The sequence below is a fragment of the Oenanthe melanoleuca genome, chromosome 2, assembly GCF_029582105.1.
Source record: "Oenanthe melanoleuca isolate GR-GAL-2019-014 chromosome 2, OMel1.0, whole genome shotgun sequence".
NCBI classification, from domain to species: domain Eukaryota; kingdom Metazoa; phylum Chordata; class Aves; order Passeriformes; family Muscicapidae; genus Oenanthe; species Oenanthe melanoleuca.
The window spans coordinates 14126074-14144623 of NC_079335.1; the positions used below are offsets into that span (position 1 = coordinate 14126074).

General features: G+C 42.7%; 1 protein-coding gene across 1 annotated transcript in view; it reads left to right on the forward strand.

Annotated features, from left to right (window-relative positions):
• The window catches only part of EXT1 (exostosin glycosyltransferase 1), a 180299-nt gene extending 165368 nt beyond the window's left edge, over window positions 1–14931 (forward strand). Inside the window, exons 8-11 of the mRNA XM_056483707.1 lie at window positions 1934–2023; window positions 5688–5848; window positions 6853–7024; window positions 9487–14931. Of these exons, the coding sequence (XP_056339682.1) occupies window positions 1934–2023; window positions 5688–5848; window positions 6853–7024; window positions 9487–9672 (609 nt within the window). The 3' untranslated portion in view covers window positions 9673–14931. The remainder of the gene's footprint in view (window positions 1–1933; window positions 2024–5687; window positions 5849–6852; window positions 7025–9486) is intronic.
• The last annotated feature ends 3619 nt before the right edge of the window (window positions 14932–18550 follow it).

The window sequence follows — 18550 nt, forward strand, 5'->3', positions numbered from 1 at the left end:
AGTTCTATAGTGTTTGTAGAAATTGGCCCCAGGCACTGTTTAGATTAAAAATGAGTCTCCTGAGTACACAAAGGTGTGTTTATAGTGGACAGTCTCTTCCCTCTAATATCCCAACGTATGCCAAATGGCTTCTTGTGGAAAGCTGTTTTTTTGGACCCAGCTTGCAGAGCAGCACAGTTCAAAGGTTGCACAAAGGAACTGCTTTTCATCTCCAAACTTGGCCAAGGCCTGCTGGCAGGCACCAGTACTCCATGCAGCTGATCACAGTGGTCTGCCTTTACCAAACCATCACTCTTCTCTTGAAATCAAATATTCTAACACCCATTTTACAAAATGGTACTTTAGCTATAAAAAAATACATGGCAAGTCATGACTGTTGAACTCTTTGAAAATTTTGCACAGTCTGTAAAAGATTAGTGGTGAGAACCTGGGTCTCTTGCTGGCTGCTTGCTTTGCTTCATCTTAGTGTAGGCAAAGCAAAACCCTCAGCCCCAGCCAGATCCCCTCTTCATCACAGCCCTGCCTCCCCAGACCAAGGCCATCATAGTGATGGAGGGGTGCTCTCCAGACAGACATTGTGAACATCCTGATTATGCAGATAGATTTCTCTGAATCAAGGCATAAATTCCAACTTGTTCCAAGCAGGTTGCAGGGGATGTAGAACTGACAATTAGAATTAATTAGATAGGTTGTGTAAAATTTCTCCATGTCCCTGTTTCCATACAGTGGATTCCTCTTTCTGGACTTGACGTTTGAAGTGTTTTCTTGGCATAGTAAATTGGTAAAGAAGTCTAGTAACTAACCAGGCTATTTCCCTAGCAGATGAGGGAAACAAACTGTATGGTATCCTTGTTATTCTTTGTCTGTTCTCAAAAGGTGCTATTTAGTCTGATAAAGAAACCATATGGATTTTCATTTCTTGCTATTATCTTTTTGGTCCAGCTTTCCCATCTATTTCCTGTTATTTTGAAGACTGTCCTGCTATATCTTTAAAAAGCTTATTCTGTATATAGGTTTTTTGTATATAGAATGGTCTGAGTTGGAAGGGGTCTTAAAGGCTGTCTAGTGCTGACCCCCCTGCCATGGACCAAGAAACCTCCCACTAGACCAGGTTCCTCAGAGCTCTGTGAAGCCTGGCCTTGAACTCCCAGGGATGGGGCATCCACAGTTTCTCTGGGCAACCCAGACCCACCCTCACAGGAAAGAATTTTTTCCTAATATCTAATTTAAACCTACTCTCTTTCAGTTTAAATCCATTCCCCCCCTGTCCTGTCACTACATGCTCTTATAAAATGTCCCTCTCCATCTTTCTTTCAGGTTCCTTCAGATACAGGAAGACCATTTAAGAATGTGACTTTTTAAAATGCTATGATACCTATATAATTCTTCATGCAGATAAGGCTCAATTTAGGTTTTTCAGCATATTCTCCTTTTCTGATGGAGAATGGTGCACTGTCCTGGTAGCATTATATCCTTCACACAGCCTGGGCTGCTTGGTTTCCCAGCTGTGAAGCTTATGAAGGCTGCACTGAAAGTTCTTCTCAGTGTTCATTACCTTTGATCCTCACACCCTGTAGGAGAGCAGAGGGACAGTCATAGCCACCAGGGAAAACGTCCTCCACAAAGAAGCTGTAGGTACATCTAATTATTAGTACAGACCAATGCAGTTTGTCACTAAAGGAAAGCAGCCTGTTGCAAAGAGGGAGGTCTATTCAGAAATTACTCCTCAGATAGAAGGTGTAGGCTGACTGCTGGGGTGACAAAAATGACACTCCTTCACTTTTGAGCTGAAGGGTCCTTTCCATCAGACAGAAATATGCCATGTACCTCAGACGAGGAAATAAGAGTGAGGAATAAAATTAAGTATTTGCCTTGGAAATGAGTCCTTCAAGTGATTTTTATTTCCTCCCCTTCCTGCCTTGGATACCCACAGGTTATGAGCAGTCGCTTCCTACCCTATGACAACATAGTGACAGATGCAGTGCTGAGCCTGGATGAGGACACCGTGCTTTCAACCACTGAGGTAAGGGTCTCTGCTGCCTTGGGCGTCTGCTTGGCTCCTGGGCTCAGCCTGAGCACAGCAGATATGCTCTTCTCTGGGCTTTGCCAGTGAGCAAATGCTGCAAGATTTCCTGCTACACTCCTCAGATTTAACGTGTTGCACTTGTTTCAGCAGCCCTGCCACTGCCTGCCATCAGAGGAGCTTTTCACCCTGGTTAATTGGCTCATCATTAGCATATGGTTCTTCCGTTCTTTATTATTTTAGTAACATAGCTGCAGGCGGGTGTAGGCAGCCATGAGCAGTCAGCTTTAATATTCTGCTCTCACTTTTCTCATTGGGGTAGCTTCTCCCCCCCAGTTATCAGGAGGGTGTAGGTGGAGAAGGAAGGCTTGCCAGCAGAGAGGGACTGCTATCACGCCAAAAGACAGCATTGTCACCCTAGTGCAGGATTTCACTGAAGAATGCTCTTTCCCCATTGTGTCAGCCCACAAAATTGGAGATATTTGCCAGTTTAGGTGCTTGAGTGTCTGTGCCAAGAGCAAGATAGCACTAAGAAAAGAAAAATACTGTAGAAAACCAATTTTTACAACTGGGATGAGTATTGATTTCTAGAACCTCTTCCTGAGAACCACAAGGGAAACCGATGACAGTTTATATAGAGTGCAATATTTGGGAAATACATTATTAATGATGGCCAGGGAATAGCTTGAAAAACTCGATTTTCTTTTGTTTTCCCTTTTTTCCTCCATGTTCGTGGTCATTCTGCTCTCCCCACTTCACCTGCATTTCTGTCAGTGATGGGGATCTTTCGCTGATGCTGCCACTACTTATATGTCAGTGAAGAAATGCGTAACATTAGTCTTCAGTCACTGCCATATACCCCAAGATGTCACTGAATTTGTTCTAAATGGATGAGATTGCAACTGCTCTTCTTCCCTGTACAGATGTTATGCTGTGGTTGTACTGCTCAAGAAACAGCCTTGGTAGCCCTCTTTCATTTAAAAAATGAAAGAAATAGCTGACATTGAACCTGTTTGATACCAATGTTGCACCTCGGTAGTTTCTGATAGATGAAGAAGAATATGGCTGCTGCCAAAGCACTTGTGTACAAAGCCCTGCACAGCCCAAGAAGCCCCAAAACAATAAAAGGCATTTCTCCTTGGGCTGGACTTCCTCAGCAGGTTGTTGCTCAGGATGAAGCATCCCATCTCATCTGCCCTGGGGATCATGGTAGTACCTCTAAGGGACTTCATTGCACTGATGAGGTACTTACAGCAATCCATCCTGTGGACTCCATGATGATTTGAGGCTTTGTGTTTTAACTGGTATTTAGTCATCCTCCAAACTTCAGTCATACAGGCTTCTGGAACACATATGAAATGAATAGTGCTTCTCATTCAACTTGGCCATGTTTTTGAATCACAAACACTTGTTGTTGTGTGAGACAACCTACACTTTTCTTTGTGACTTTGTTGCTTTGCTTTGTTTTCTTTGTTGTTCCTGTGAGCAGCTTGCAGCTGATCCAGTGTGTTTGCGCAGTGGGTATTTGCTCTATGAGCCCCCTGGTCCCTGTGCTGCAGACAGAACCAGCTGGCCAGCTCTTGCTAGAGCCCACCTTGCAGCACCAGCATGTCTCTACCAGGGTACCAGCACCAGCAGCTCTGCTTGGTGGCTCCCCATGAAGAGCTGGGAGACCTCTCTATTGCTTCACTTCTCCCATGGTACAGCTTACACAAATATGATGTGACATTTGCTTTGAAATGCTGCTCATGGAGGGTTGTGGTGGCACAGCTACAAGGCCCAGGAAAGGCAATTTAGAAACGTGGTCAAAGACAATCACATTCCCATTGAGAGCAGCAGTCACCAGGCACATCCTCTGGACTGTCTGACCCCAGCGTAGTACAGGCTTTCCATTCTCAACAGTAATTGCTCTGTGAGAGGAGCTGTTCCCCATGCAGAGAGGGCTGTGTGCATGGGAAGTCATTAGAAATCAGCATGGGTCAGGATCCAGAGCTTTAAGAGACTGCCAGCTTGGTTGGATTTTCTTGGTGATCAGCTGAGAGTGGCAGTTCTTCTGGAAATTACTTAGGATGAGATCTGAGGGGCTTTTTTAATATAGGGAGTTTTCTCTTACAGTGTTTGCTTTAGTGCATCTCCCTAGTGCAAGGGCAGATAGTTGAAAGCACAGGAGAGGGCACTGGGTGCAGCAATTTTATTATTTATTTAAGTATGAGATTCTCAGACTTCTCTAAAGAAAACAGATGTCACGTTTTATGGGAAAGGCCTTTATGGGAAAAAAACCCTTCAGTTCTTTCATGTGGTATTGATTTGGATGAGATCAGAACTATCACAACGGTAACTGGCTTGTGCACATTGTCTTTCTGGTTGGCCTCAGATTCCTTGAAATAACTTTAAAGAAAATAACCAGGCCCTAACTTTGTATTTCAGCCCATGTGCGACTCTTCTGTTTCATGAAAATACTTGTAAATGTGAGAAGTCTGACAGTAATCAACACAAAATGGGACTGTTCTCAGAGCAGCTATTCTTTATCTAACCTTTATACCCTTAACTTTGACTGCATTCCTTGGAAGGCTTTTCAAACATTTTTAAGCAAAATTTTAGGTCCCTCTGGTACTGAGGGGAACCTAATGCATTGCAGAAACAAAGCCCTCTTTTTTTTTGGGCTTGACTAGGACAGTTAGAATTGTGTATAACTCTTATAAAATTTCAGTCTAGCTTGAGCTCCAAAATCTAAGTTGAAGGGGAGGGACTGCCAACCATTGATAAAATCTTTCCATATGTATTTTTACCAAAACTCTCCTCAAATATAGTGCTGATCTTCCTTTTGCAAACTACCCCGATCATCCCTTTCCTAATATAACTAGATTTTGTTCAGTAGGATCATGGGGTAGCAATGTCCTGTCACTTCTCAATTCTCAGAGATTTGAGTTATTGAAATAGTTACAGCAAGACAATAAAATAAAAAAAATGCCATTGGCAGCATTTGACATGCTCCTGTGGCTCATAAAAATAGAGAGCATTTTTCTTAAAGTTTAGGTTCCTTATCCATTTAGCTAAATGGAAATTTTTATCTTCCTTTTTATTAAGCTATATGTTGAACCTTTTTCATCATATTGACAGTCCTGAAAGTATGACTGACATGGTCTTCAGAAGGCTCAAAACAGTTAGAAAATATAAAAGGACTCCACACTGATTGACTGTTTTATTCTCACTGAGCCACCTTTACCATTGAAAGTGTTTGACTCCTGATTTTCCAAACTCTGTATTAACAGTGATAAAACAGACGCAATGCACAAACATGTGCAAAAATTTCAGTTTACCTCATGGCTATTACCCCTTGGTGTTGCATTGAGGTATAAATACATGCACCTACACCCATTCTTTCTGTAACTTGAAAAGGTTTGATATGTAAAGGGCAAGCTTGAAAATGTTAATGTAATGCTGTGATGCTCTAGACTCCCTTTAACAGGAACCATTAAAATGTGCATAATTATAGGGCAAAATGTCAAGCAGTCAGTTTAATTTACTGATGAATACACAGAATTACTGTTTTGCAACAGTTCCAAGATGTTGAATTGTGAATTAGTGGCAAGGTAGTATTTTGTTTTGTTGACATTTGTTGAAACGGTTTCAGTATTCATTTGGCCTGTACCTTTGTCCACAGGTGGATTTTGCCTTTACAGTTTGGCAGAGCTTTCCAGAGAGGATTGTAGGGTATCCTGCACGCAGTCACTTCTGGGACAACACTAAGGAAAGGTGGGGGTATACCTCCAAATGGACTAATGACTATTCCATGGTATTGACAGGAGCTGCTATTTACCACAAGTAAGAATCCAGAACATCTGCTATCCTTCTTCTGTACGAAACAAAATAGTAAAGAGGAGGTGGGGGTGGGGGTGGGGTGTGAAGAACATTCTTCCGGGGAGGGGAGAAAATGGAAAGATAGTAAGTGGGTCTACTTTTTATGGGGTAATAATTTAGGTTCTTGGTTTAGCTCTGGGGATCTGGTAATCATTATTGCACTTGTTGGGTCTCTTTGAAGTCACTTGTGTTTTGAGGCAGGCAGACTGCTCTTTTTAACATCAGGAATTACACACTTCAAAGAGTTCCCGAATTCATTAAGCTGCTTGGCTGAATGGCCTGTAGCATAGCAGAAAGGAGGTTACTTCCAGACCAGCTCTGGGTATGTGTTGGCTGACAGCTGCAGACTGCAAAGTCTTCTGGCTACTCTAGAAATACAGTACAATAAGCATGTGGCAGCTCAGCATATTGCAGCATGTTGGAGAAAACCTATGTTATTAGAAGACCTGTGTTATTCAGCAGACCAAAGTACTCCCTGCATTTAAAGAAAAAGGAAATTCTAGAGTCTCTAATCCACACCCCCACAAAGGAGAAGACAGGCCACAGGGGATGATATAGACCCAAAGGAGAATAATTTCAACAACAGGAACAGTAGTAGGGCAATTTTAGTAAAAGTTTTTTCCAAGTGAACAGTTTGGAAAGAAAACATGTAGGATTAATGCATCAATGTTGTCTATCAAACTGTAGCACGGTGGGGCTCTCCTTCCTACTTGCCCATTGTCTTGATACTTAGGTCCACATTGGTTCTCTCAACATGGCTGCATAAAAGCTCTCTTTTTCCTTTAGCACTGTTTATTGTCTTGATGAGAAACTGATTTGTTTTCCCTTCTTGCTGGAGGGTGAGACCAAAGAAAGGAAGTGTTATATTGGGAGTTGAATACAAAACTTGGGTCTCAACTGACGTAGAAATATCCTGGATACGTGAAAGCCCAGTTACTTGTATTAATAACACTGCTGTTGGTTTTCAGATATTATCACTACCTGTACACTCATTACCTGCCTGCCAGCCTAAAGAATATGGTGGACCAACTGGCCAATTGTGAGGACATTCTAATGAATTTTTTGGTGTCAGCCGTGACAAAATTGCCTCCAATCAAAGTAACACAGAAAAAACAGTACAAGGAGACCATGATGGGACAGGTGTGTAATCACAGTATGTTTTAGCAGTTGGATGTATTGATAATGTAACAGGTTCACTTCTAGGTTAGGCTTACAGAGTGGTACAATTATGTCAAATATTAGTGCAGTTTTTAGTTTTAGAACTGTAAATGGACTTTAGATATGCTTATTCTAGTGAAGAAAAAGGAAAAATGGCAAACGTCTACTGTGGATGCTGCTTTCATTTGTAGTTTTCTGACATGGTGTTATTCATGGTGATCCCAAATTCCTGGAACTGGTGATTAAGGTGACTGAATTTCAGTTAAACTCTGATTTTCTAATTAAGTATTCTAGACCCAAGACCTAATCGTGGAATGCTAGAAGCATAAATAAATTCTAGAAGGATTTTCTATTTATTATTATTATTAACTAATATAGTGTACCAGGCTGTCCCTGTGCTATTTTAAATTATATAGTTTGATTCAAGCACTGACACTGAACTGTCACAACAGAGATAATTTGTGATATGCAAGTGTTTTTTTCCCACAGGGAGCATTTTATCCCACAGTCATGCCATCACTCACTAGCACCCATGAAGTGCTTGCTTTAGGTCCTCTTCCAGCTTCTAGTAACAGGGATACATAGTAATGTGGGACACTTGCCCTCCTACCCTATGTGAGAGAACAATGAGGGGAGTAGCAAGTCCTGCAAAATCTGCAAGTCCTGAGCAGCCTTCCATCTGTGCTGCCATGGTGTCTGTGACCTCAGTGAAAACAGTAAATGATCATTAGGGGGCAGGGGACAGAAGGGCCCTCGATCTTCCCCTCACGTTTGCTCCTGGTAGCATTACTTGGATCTTTGACTGGGGAGTTGCCATGCCAGTTGTAAACTCCACTATCTCTATGCACTGTGCTTGCACCTGAGGTATTGGTAGCATTCAGCAATTCTGACTCATCTGGGTGCCCAGGAGACCTTCTGTGAACAAGAAGGTGCCATCCAGAAAAGTACCTATTGCTTCCAGTTTCAGCTTCACCTCTCCACAGGGCTGTGCTTTGGCTGTTTGGCAAAGCCTGAGCACTCATTTTTCATCTTACAGCACGGGTGACTTGAGTCAGCCATGAACTATAACTCTCTCCTAAAGACAAGTTGTTCCTGCAGCTTTGGGAAATGTAATGGACCATGTTCATAATTCCTTGAAAGACAAATAAAAAATTAACATAACCTCAGTGTTGTGACAGAGATTAATAGCCAAATGGAAATTCAGTGTTAATGGCCAAAATATCTGCTATAATCCTCTAGCAGCAAGCTTTTACTTGCTTTTTAGTGGCTCTGTAAAATCAGAAGGCTGTAATCAATGCACATTATAACCTTCCACTTGAGCTAAACCGGACAGGCCTTGGACCAAGATCAAGTCTGGTACCACAGTCATTTGGCAAGTCCCTGGCTTTATCTGTTTCTTCACTTTTTAATTTACATCCTTTGACTTTATGAATTTATATTTGTTTCTAAAGTATAGTGGAAACATAAGTGCTATAGAGAAATGCATAGGAAGTGGCACAAAAAAAACCCTAGGTTCTCAATATTCATACTTTATCTTAAATAATAGTTTTCTTAGGTTTATAAATGTTCTTTAGGTACAGACAAAGAATAATAGCAGCTTTAAAGCTGCTAGGGCCTTTTTTTTCCAGAGCTGCTGAGTTTCAATGAACTTCCACAGGGATTACAGCTGCCCTGAACTTTGGAAAATCATGCCAGAATATTCTGCATGTATGCAGTCAAAGACTGTGGTCTTTTCCTTGGGTCAGAGTTCAATATGATGTAGCATGGGACTTCAATTCATTTTTTGTGTCTGTGAGACAGTGCTGTTTGATGCACTAGACTTGGCCAGTGGGATTCCTGGAAGCACATTGCTTCTCACTGCAGGGCACCTACACGAGTAGTGCCAAGCACATAAGGACATATATTCAATTACAAGCTGATTGAAATTATTTGTGTAAATTTCTGCAGATCTGAACTGCAAAAGTTCAGGTTTGACCCTGAATAATTGTTTTCCTCCTGTGGCTGAAGACCATGGGCAGCAACTGTCCTGGGCTTGGGTGGTATGCACCTCTGCTGGAAAGTAGTGGCCTTCTCTTTTTTCCTGGTGATTTTTAATAACTTGTTGTATCTTTGAAATAGTGGGAGGGTTTGAAGAAAAGAAGAGTTAGGGGTAGGGTGAAACAGAGTGCTGGCAAGGTTAGGAGGGCTGCTTGTGGGTGTTATGTTCCACAGGCTGGCTCGTGGTCGAGCTCATGTTCCATGCTGCTCTGTTTGGGAAGTCAGGGGTGGGCAGGGTGTTCTTCCCCCTCTTTGAGCCCCTGAGCAGGTTCCAGCCGCCCCAGAGCCGCGTGTCCCCGAGCCCTGGCACAGCTGGGCACTGCGGTGTCTGCCTGGGCCAGCTCCCCCCGTTCCCTCCATGCCATGTGCCAAGGCCAGCTCTGATCTCTGCTCTCCTCCCCTCACAGACGTCCCGGGCCTCGCGCTGGGCTGACCCCGACCACTTTGCCCAGCGGCAGAGCTGCATGAACACTTTTGCCAGCTGGTTTGGCTATATGCCGCTGATCCACTCGCAGATGAGGCTGGACCCTGTCCTCTTTAAAGACCAGGTCTCCATCCTGAGGAAGAAGTACCGAGACATCGAGCGCCTGTGAGGAGCTGCTGAGGGCCGAGCCGCCCCGGCCCGCGGGAGCCGGACTGTGGCAGCAGCGAGCGCCGACCCGACGCCGGCAGGCCGCTGCCCCGAGACTAGGTCGTGTACAGTTTCATTATGGAACATTAAATAATTATTTTTGAAATGATTGCTATGCAGGTTTAAACTTTTTTAATGATCAAAAAAAAAAAAAACCTATTAAAAACAGAGTTCTTTCTTTAATCAAAATTGTGTTGGTTGTGAATATTTCAAAGCTGCCATTTCTTTCTTTTATGCATTTGATTGTCAATGCAATTTTCATTCCTTTTTTCCTGCACAGTTATATGCTGTAATCTCATTGGGAGAAAATGCAGCAGGTCCAGAAACAAACTGAGCACAAACAGGACAGAACTGAAGTATTAATATTTCTCATTTACTACCAACTGTTTTTTTTCCTGTTTTCCCCAAGCCAGTAGCAGCCCCTATGGCTAAACTCCTTTGGACAGCTGGAAAACTGGAGAACCACCAAGGAGCCAAATGAGAGAGTAGATCCTTCTGGCTAGGGACCTCTGTTTTAAAGGAATCAGCCTTGCCTTGAAGGCAGAGAGGAGCATTGCTGTGGAGGAGTGACATGGAGCACAGGGACACGCACAGCAGGGCTGCAGGGCTGTGTGCTGTGCTCAGAGTGTCCCTGCCCATGGATGGCAGAGCACCCCAGGGCAGTGGGCACGGCTGCCATGGTGGTCCTGTGGGACACCCAGAGCCTGTGCAAGCCCTGCTGCGGGCAGTGGTGCCCCTTGGCAGCTGAACAGCCAAAGCTGCTTCCTTCTGAGGGTGAAAGGAGTGTTGATGGGAAGCAAGAAAACATGTTAGTGCTTGCAGTGCAGGAATTTGGCCTGTAACTGACTTATTTGAAATCAAAGGCTTCCTTTTGTCTTTTTTTTTTTTTTTTATTTTTCCTTTTTTTTTTTTTTTTCTGGAAGTGCAAATACATAGAGAAATTCCCTCATGGAGGTCTGACACCTGAAGTAAACCATATGGTCAGACACTGGGTTCTGGCAGCAGTGGTGTATTCCCAGGCATGCTTGGGGCAGGGTAACTCACAAAAAAAATCTGCTTCTGAAAGAAGAGTGCTGCTCATGCTCCAAAATGGTTTTAGCATTTCAAATATAAGTATTTTTGAATTGAAATATTCCAGTTGTTTATTTCTTTGTAATCCTTTGCTTATTTATGTGTTTCTTTACATTGAAGAATGAAAACAGAAGCAGTGATTTGGGTCAGGAAGATGCCATTCCAGTTTGCTAAGAAAATAAGCACTTTAAAAATGTTTCAAACTCTCACATTTTGGGGTGCTCTGTAATTATCCCCACTCCAAGAGGAGCTCTGTTAAATCGCAGCAAGAGGGTTTAGTGCTGATGCCCTGAAGAACAGCAAGCCTTTCTATACCTCACTTCTTTGTAAGCAGGCAATCTGGCAGCAGGGATGAAGAGTAGTGACTCTTCAGTCACTACCAGTCCCATCTAGTAGGGATGAAGAGTAATTGGACCAGAATGACCACCTGTTTCATTCAGGCTCAGGCACCAATTTAATATGCAGCTTTAAGCAACTTGCATAACCAGGGCATGCCTCACTCTCCTGTTTGTAAAACTAATAGATACTGGTTGCAGAGAGAATGCTGTGAAGCTTGATAATTTCTCTTGCTGGTAAGATCATTATCCCTAAACAGAAAATTGCTGTAAAAGTGAAAAGTACATGTTACTAAATGTTGAATGCAACCTGACATGTAAGGTCTTGCAAAGAGTGCTTTGCTTTGCATATGTATTGCAATATTTGAACAGAGCACATTGAGTTAGGACAGGACCATCAGGTTCCTGACATTTTGTTTTAGAATCATAGAATGGTTTGGGTTCGAAGGGATCTTGAAAATCATCTAGTTCCAGCCCCCCTGCCATGGGCAGGGACATTGTCCACTAGACCTGGTTGCTCAGAGCGCCATGCAGCCTGGCCTTGGACACCTCCAGTGTGTTCTGGGCAAATTGTTCCAGTGCCTCACCACCCTCACAGCAAAGAATTTCTTCCTAATATCTGATCTAAATCAACTTCTTTGAGTTTAAAACCATTACCCTAGTAAATCTGAACCAAATCTTTAAAGGAATCTGCCAAAAAATGTGAGACTGCAGCTAGTGACTTAAGCTGCTGAAAGGAAGAGGTGCCACTTTTCCCTCCATTCCTGTTGCCCACCCAGTCCCTGGCCATGCAGTCTCATCTGACACCTTCTGCCATGGTGGTGGCCACCAGATGCTTCTGTGAGCCCATCAGCTCTCTAAACTCATGGAAAACAGTCCAGTGATTTATTGGATATTTTAAATACCATTTTAGAGAGATAAATCAGCCTGGATGGAGAGAAATGTAAAGAGACAGCAGTAGGTAGGCAGGGCCAGGGAGGGAAGGGAGCAGGATATATTTCAGTCTGTGTTCAGGTGAGCTGCTAATTCAGCTGCCCACATCTTATACAAATCTGAACCTCACTTCCCTGTGCTCTCAGGTCTGTGTTTGGTGATCTGTATGGGAAGATGAAATCCAGTGATTTGATTTTCCAGAGTGAATGGCTCAGTGGCTTGAGATCAGGTAGTTTGTTCAAGGACTGGAGAAGATCTTCTCGTTAGATTCACTTTTTGGAGAATGTGCCAAACACTGGATGAGTTTTGAAGGGCTCATGTTTTGCTCATGTGCCATGTGCAGGAGAATGAGCACCCATGTCCACAAGAGCATCTGCATCTCTGGGAAACAGACACTGGTCTGTAGCCAGCAACAGAGACCTGTGCTAAAACAAAATTACAATTCTGCTTGGGTTTTAGTAAATGCCATTTGGGGGCACATGGGTTGGAGTTTCAGTTAGAAAGGGCGTAACTAGTTTTGGAGGGCAGCAAGTCAGGCCAAGCTTCTAAGCTGTTTGACATTCTGTTATCGTCACTTTTTGGGGTTTCTGAAAGAGACTGTGCACTCTCAGTGTGTTTACTGATTGCTAATTAAACAAGTAACAATGGAAGGCTGAGCTCCAGAAGGGTTGTGGATAGGTAGGAGCGTTTCTCTTTGCCGTGCGTTACCCGGGTGCAGTCGTCTTGCTGGGAAAGAATGTCCCTCCCGGCCAGTCCGAGAGCCGTGTCGGTCTGCGTGTCCACAGCCCTGGGACCAGGGGAGAGCTGGACACAGAGCTCAGGCACTCAGAGTGTGTTACACTCACTGTGGCCATCCCTGGCCAGTGCTCCTAAGGACAGCCAGCAAAGCCTCCCATGCCTACCTGTGTTGGACAGAGTATTGTTTCCTTAGTGAATGAAAAAACTCTCCTGTCATGTCCTAGGTGCAAGTTAGTGGTTCTTTGTTCTTTTTTTTCTCCTCTCCCGATTCAGATGGTGCTGAAACAAGGTTCATTCCTTGTTGCTCCTTTTGTAGGTTTTTTTTATTATTATTTTTCATTAACAGCAGGCTATGTTAGCCTTTACTTTACAGGTACTTGAATGCCTGATGACTTGACTGAGTGTTACGCATGTGGCCTTTTGTAAAGGTTACTGACCTTAATTTAATCAGGGGTGAGATGGGTGGATGAATGTGAATAGATCCATGCCATTAAAACCGAATAGAAGTAGGGATTAGAGTTTGGGAGAACTGATGAATTTTTAATTGAATTTATTAAAGGAAAGAAAAAAAAAAAAAAAAAAAAAAAGAAAGAAACCCTTTCCAGTTATAATTTGAATGAGATCTATTGTTGGAGAAAGGTTTAATGAGAAAAATGCGACACAAAAATAGGGGCAAATATCCAAGATAGAAAGTGCCTGGCACTCCTTGCAGTCCCTTGGGCCTGCGCAAGATTTTATTTGCCCTCTTTCTATTTTGTGAGAATCTCTTAATTATTACCATTACTTTTTCTAGATGTGAATGTTTAAGCTTTGTAATAATTTCATAGTGAACACACTGATGTGCTAATGCATGGCTATTGAGCATTTTGATCTTTTCAATTGGAAAACATGGATTTGATCAATTTCAGGTTGCAATTTGTTTTTTAGAGCAAATTTTGGCAAAGAAATTAATCTTCACCAGTGAGCGCCTTTTAAAATAGCTCATTTACCAAAAGATGTCGTTTGGAGAATGGAAGTCATCATTTGAAGCAATGAAAAAAAGAGCTAGATGTAGACTCAGATTTTTTAAAAATCCTTACATGCCCAGTGTAAAATGTTGTGTCTCTTTTGTACTTCCCTACTGAACCTAAAAGAATACCCAATGTTTACCATAACATTATCTATTGACAACAGTTTGTTAATTCCTCCACTTAAACATCCTCTTACAGCAGAGGGTGGTTTGGTTGACTGCTCTTTTTTTTTCTTTTTTTTTTCTATTCCTGGGCAGGCTCTGATGTCTGTTCTGGAAACGTGGCCTTCAAGGGCATCAGCCTGACAGAGCCATTTCCCTGGACGTTAGTGGGATTTCATGGGATGGACCTGTGGTCTTCCAAGAAGGGACCTGCCCCATGCAGGGTCTTAGCTGGTGTCTGCTGGAAATAAAATTGCATCTTCCAAAATTTTGTACATCTCACCCTTGTTTAAAACTAAGTCAAGCTGGCCTTTATACCACTATTTTAACCGTTTTCACATACATTTTTTAAGTTGGAATTAAATTAGAGGGAGTTAAATTAGGCAGGGGTTAAACTGGGGGGGAGGGGGTATAGGACTCATCAGATGCTTTGAGATGCTCCCTCCACTCTTTCACAATGTTTTTAGTGATTATTTCACAGTGGGTTAGTGATGATCCATGGGCCTTGCGACCTTGTACATAATTCTGTATATTTATTTTGAGAGATAATATGTATAGTGTTTGGCTTATGAGAATGGAAACCTGAAATGGGAGTTCTTAGGTCAGCAAATGTAAAGCAAAAAAGCAAACAAAAATACAATCTTATTTTGTATAAAATGTACATTTTTGAGAAAAATTTTCTAATGCATTACCAATGTTTTCATAGTGCTGCCACATCTTTTTTAAAGTGTTTCTCCCTCTTTGTTTGACTATTGACAACATGGTGCAATTAAACCTAAAGCAACTGTGTGAGTGAGAGAAAAAGAGAGAATGATAAATTTAAAAGCCATATAATTTGGTTTACTTCATTAACCTGTATACCATCATAGGTTTACCATCTAAGATAGGTTGGTTTTATAGATAGTGTCACCAAAGACTTTTTTTCTTCAGATTTATTTTGAAAAGTTGTTAATAAAGGACGTACATTTCTGTTGCAGTGTGTTTTTATTTTTAAGGTAGAATAACGAATCTTGCTTTGGTTCTTGAGAATGCAAATTTGGGAGCAAAACTGCCATGTGTCTCAAGTCTGGAGTAGTTAAATGAAAGGCTCTTTATCTGCTTTCTCCTTAGCCTGAGCTCAGCATTGGCTCTGTGTATTTCCTGTGTCTCTGTTGCATTGACAAACATGGTGTAGCCTTGTATACACAGTGTCCTAATCCAGCAGCACTGACAGGGGCTCACCTCAGGGCAGAACTTTTGGTCTGTGTCACTTTTGTAAAGCAGGACAGTATCCCTGTGTTGTGACACAGTCATTGGTAGGAAAGGTGACTTTTAGAAGGAGTCACTGTAATGTGTACATGCAAAAATAATTGCTCCACTATCTTGGAGGCCTTTGAAGACTGATCCCTGCAGGTTGAAGATTTACTGATTTATGACCCATGTTTATTGTTAGGGGGGTCTCAGAAGCCTGTCACCATCACGGGGGTTTGCATTCAGCCCACCTGACTCTCTGTGTGCACAGAGCATCCTCTCTCTGTCAGAGCTTGGCCTTGCTGTGTCCCTGCATAGCTGGGGAGACAGAAGAACTGCTGGGGAATATTCTTCTCACCTGTTTCAGACATGGGCTTTAGCCTGAGATAAGTTGTGCCTCATGTGTGCTGGTTTCTCTCTGCTGATGGCACAAGCACACTGATTGCAGGATCTGCAGAACAGATGCCAACATCTGGTTGGGTGAATCCCACACTGGGAAAGCTCCTGATAACACCAGCTGGCCCAGTACCATGGCCTCTGCATTTGAGGGCTTAGTGTTTGTTCCCATCAAAGGTGTTCTTGCTTGCCTCATCCCTTCTGGGGTTCAGACTGCCAGGGCATGAACAGGTCCTTATCCTGTCAACCCATCGGATCTGCCAGTCATGAATATTGATGTATCTTGGGAGGGGGTTGAAAGATGTGAGTCTGCTCTTCTGGTTTTCAGTGCCAGATTCCTTCAAAACAGTGTCCCAGCAGTCACTGGTGTTTGATACTGACTATGGGCTTCTCCCTGCCAGAAAATGAATACAAAATGTTTCCCTCAAAATGATCTGACAGCACTCCTTCAGCACTTGAATTCTGTGGTTTTGCTATGTTATTTATACAAAACAGCTTGTGGTGGAATGAATTTGATTAAATGCTAGTAGCTACACCTGTAGAAGCCACCAGAAGGCTGTTTGCATTGGCATTCAGCATGGACTGACTGTGTAGAGCTGTCATCTGAAACCTGGTTTTCATGCTATATTTACCTTGAGGTGGGGATTTAAATGGGGGGGTGGAGTGTGTCTGGTCCACATCTGCCCCTCACAGCTTTATTTCATCTGAAAAGAGTTCAGTTGATGTGCTCCAGTGTGGCCCTGTGATGTGAACCAAAATGAGGAAAAGGAGAAAACTGGGATAGTCACCTGAGAAGTGCATTGTTGACCTCAACCAAACCCCTGCTGTCACAGCTCCTCAGTGGCCTGCAGAGACAGTGGAGATCAAATCCAAAACCAGTCAGGTGAGTAGGATCCCTGGAGGCTATGCCCATTTCATCTCTGCTGTATAGAAAAGTGGTCCATAAAAGAAGAAAAACCTCTGGATATCTCTGTGTTGATGTGGTAAGTGAGGGAATCCCACACTGGTGTCAGTTTTGCCTGCTAGCCTGCCACACTGGGAATGAAAACTATTCTTAGCTGGAATACACCAAAGCCAGGTCTGCAAAGTCCCTGGGACCTTGCTTCCTCACATGAAGTGAGGATCTGCCCCAAAATATTTAGCACATAATCAGTTCAACTTTGAATGCACTCTGGAGAGCCTTTTTTGAACAGCCTCACTGAAGCCCATTGTGCTGTCACTTGAATGGAGGTAGATAAGAGACTTGGCACTGATCAACACCTTATTTTATTTTCGTTTTTAAATGATTAGCAGAGAGAAAAGAAACAAGTGTCTGCTTTCCCTTTCTAAAGCTCTTAGCTAATCGTATCCACAATGTTATCAGAGAGAAACAGATTTTACTCAAGATTTTGAGCAGTGTGAGGTGACATTCTAGTCACTGCATGATATGGTTTATTCCACACTTCATTTCCCTGCATGACTTCCAGGGCTGTGTGCAGGTTTATGAGCTGCCAGCTCCAGGTACTGCTGGCCCTGGGAAGCTGAATTTGCACATCACCTGCATTTCTATTGCACATTAAGGCTGGATGAGCTCTCCATGCTGCAGTGGCTGCTCTGTGCAGCTTGAGTTCTTACCTGTCTCCTTTCTGTAATTAACTATTGTCTTGCTGGTGGTGGTGAAGCAAATTAAGGAACAGCTATATTTCTTTCCAGAAAACATAAGTTAAAGTAATTTCTGAGATTTCACAAGAAGAATGTAGTGTTAACACAAACTACTGAGATAATGACTGAAATAAAAACCAACAAAGAACAAAAAAACAGAAAAAGATACAACACTTTCTCCAAGTTGCAGCAGAAATGAGAATTCTGAGACTGTAAAATATTTTCACTCAAGTTCATGCCTTCCCCTCTACACAGAATCAGCTCCCATTCACAATCACAAAACCACCACAGATCAGTTGCTGGCAATTGAGAGGTACATTTTGAGTTTTCTTTATTTCTGAAATATAGATTCACAGTCAGTTCCTCCTTGTATTAAGCATCCTGAGGTCTGTGGCAGCCTCAGGGAGAGCTCTGTAAATGACTGAAAAGGTCCTCCATTTTAAGGAAGAATTTAGGATCTGTTAGGATATCTTACAGAATCATAGAATGGTTTGGAAGAGATTAAAGATCATCTAGTTCATTTAGACCATCTTGACTTGGAGAGACACCTACCTATTCAGCTTTTAGTTCCACCATGGTCTGCTATGTGGACACCAGGCTGGGTCTTTTTCTGAAAATCTGCCCCATTTTACAGTCTTATCACCTAAACTTCTGTGGAGCTGTACAATGCAGTAGGTAAGGTGTGCACGACTGTCATATCCCCACTATTGCTACCACTGATGGAGCATCAGGGAGCTGGGAATACAGTATGAAAATGGGCAAGTTGAGAGTACCTGGAGCTGTATTTGAAAACCAAGAATTTAAAACAGAGTAATGGAGGTCAATATATCAGGAAAAAGATGGATTTTTCCTCTTGCTTTGATTGTTGTAAATCCCTCTTGTTTGTGGTGAAGACAATAGATTGTTTTCAGCCCAAGAAAGGGCAGAATTGGACTTTCAAAGTGTGGGAGTCCAGAGTATTCCTCTGGCTTCCTTGGAAGGTTTAAGACTCCCCTGGCGGGGTCCCCAAAGACCCTGGAATGAGACCCAGGTGTCTCAGGGGCTGGATTTAGCTCCTTGGAACAATTTACCAACATTGAGAGAAGAAATGCAAGCCACAAGAGTGAATAGAGTGTAAATTAGACTGTTAGAATGTAGAATTAGCAAATTTCTAGAATGTTTGTGATAAGGGACACGTGGCCAACATGGAGAATTGGGGGTGTGGATATTCTTCCTCCTTCTTCTCCGTGTCATCCATGCTGGGTGACACGCTGGCACTCTTAGATTGGATGAGAACAGATCTGGACCATGTAACAAGATTGTATTGTATTGGGGGTCATTTGTAA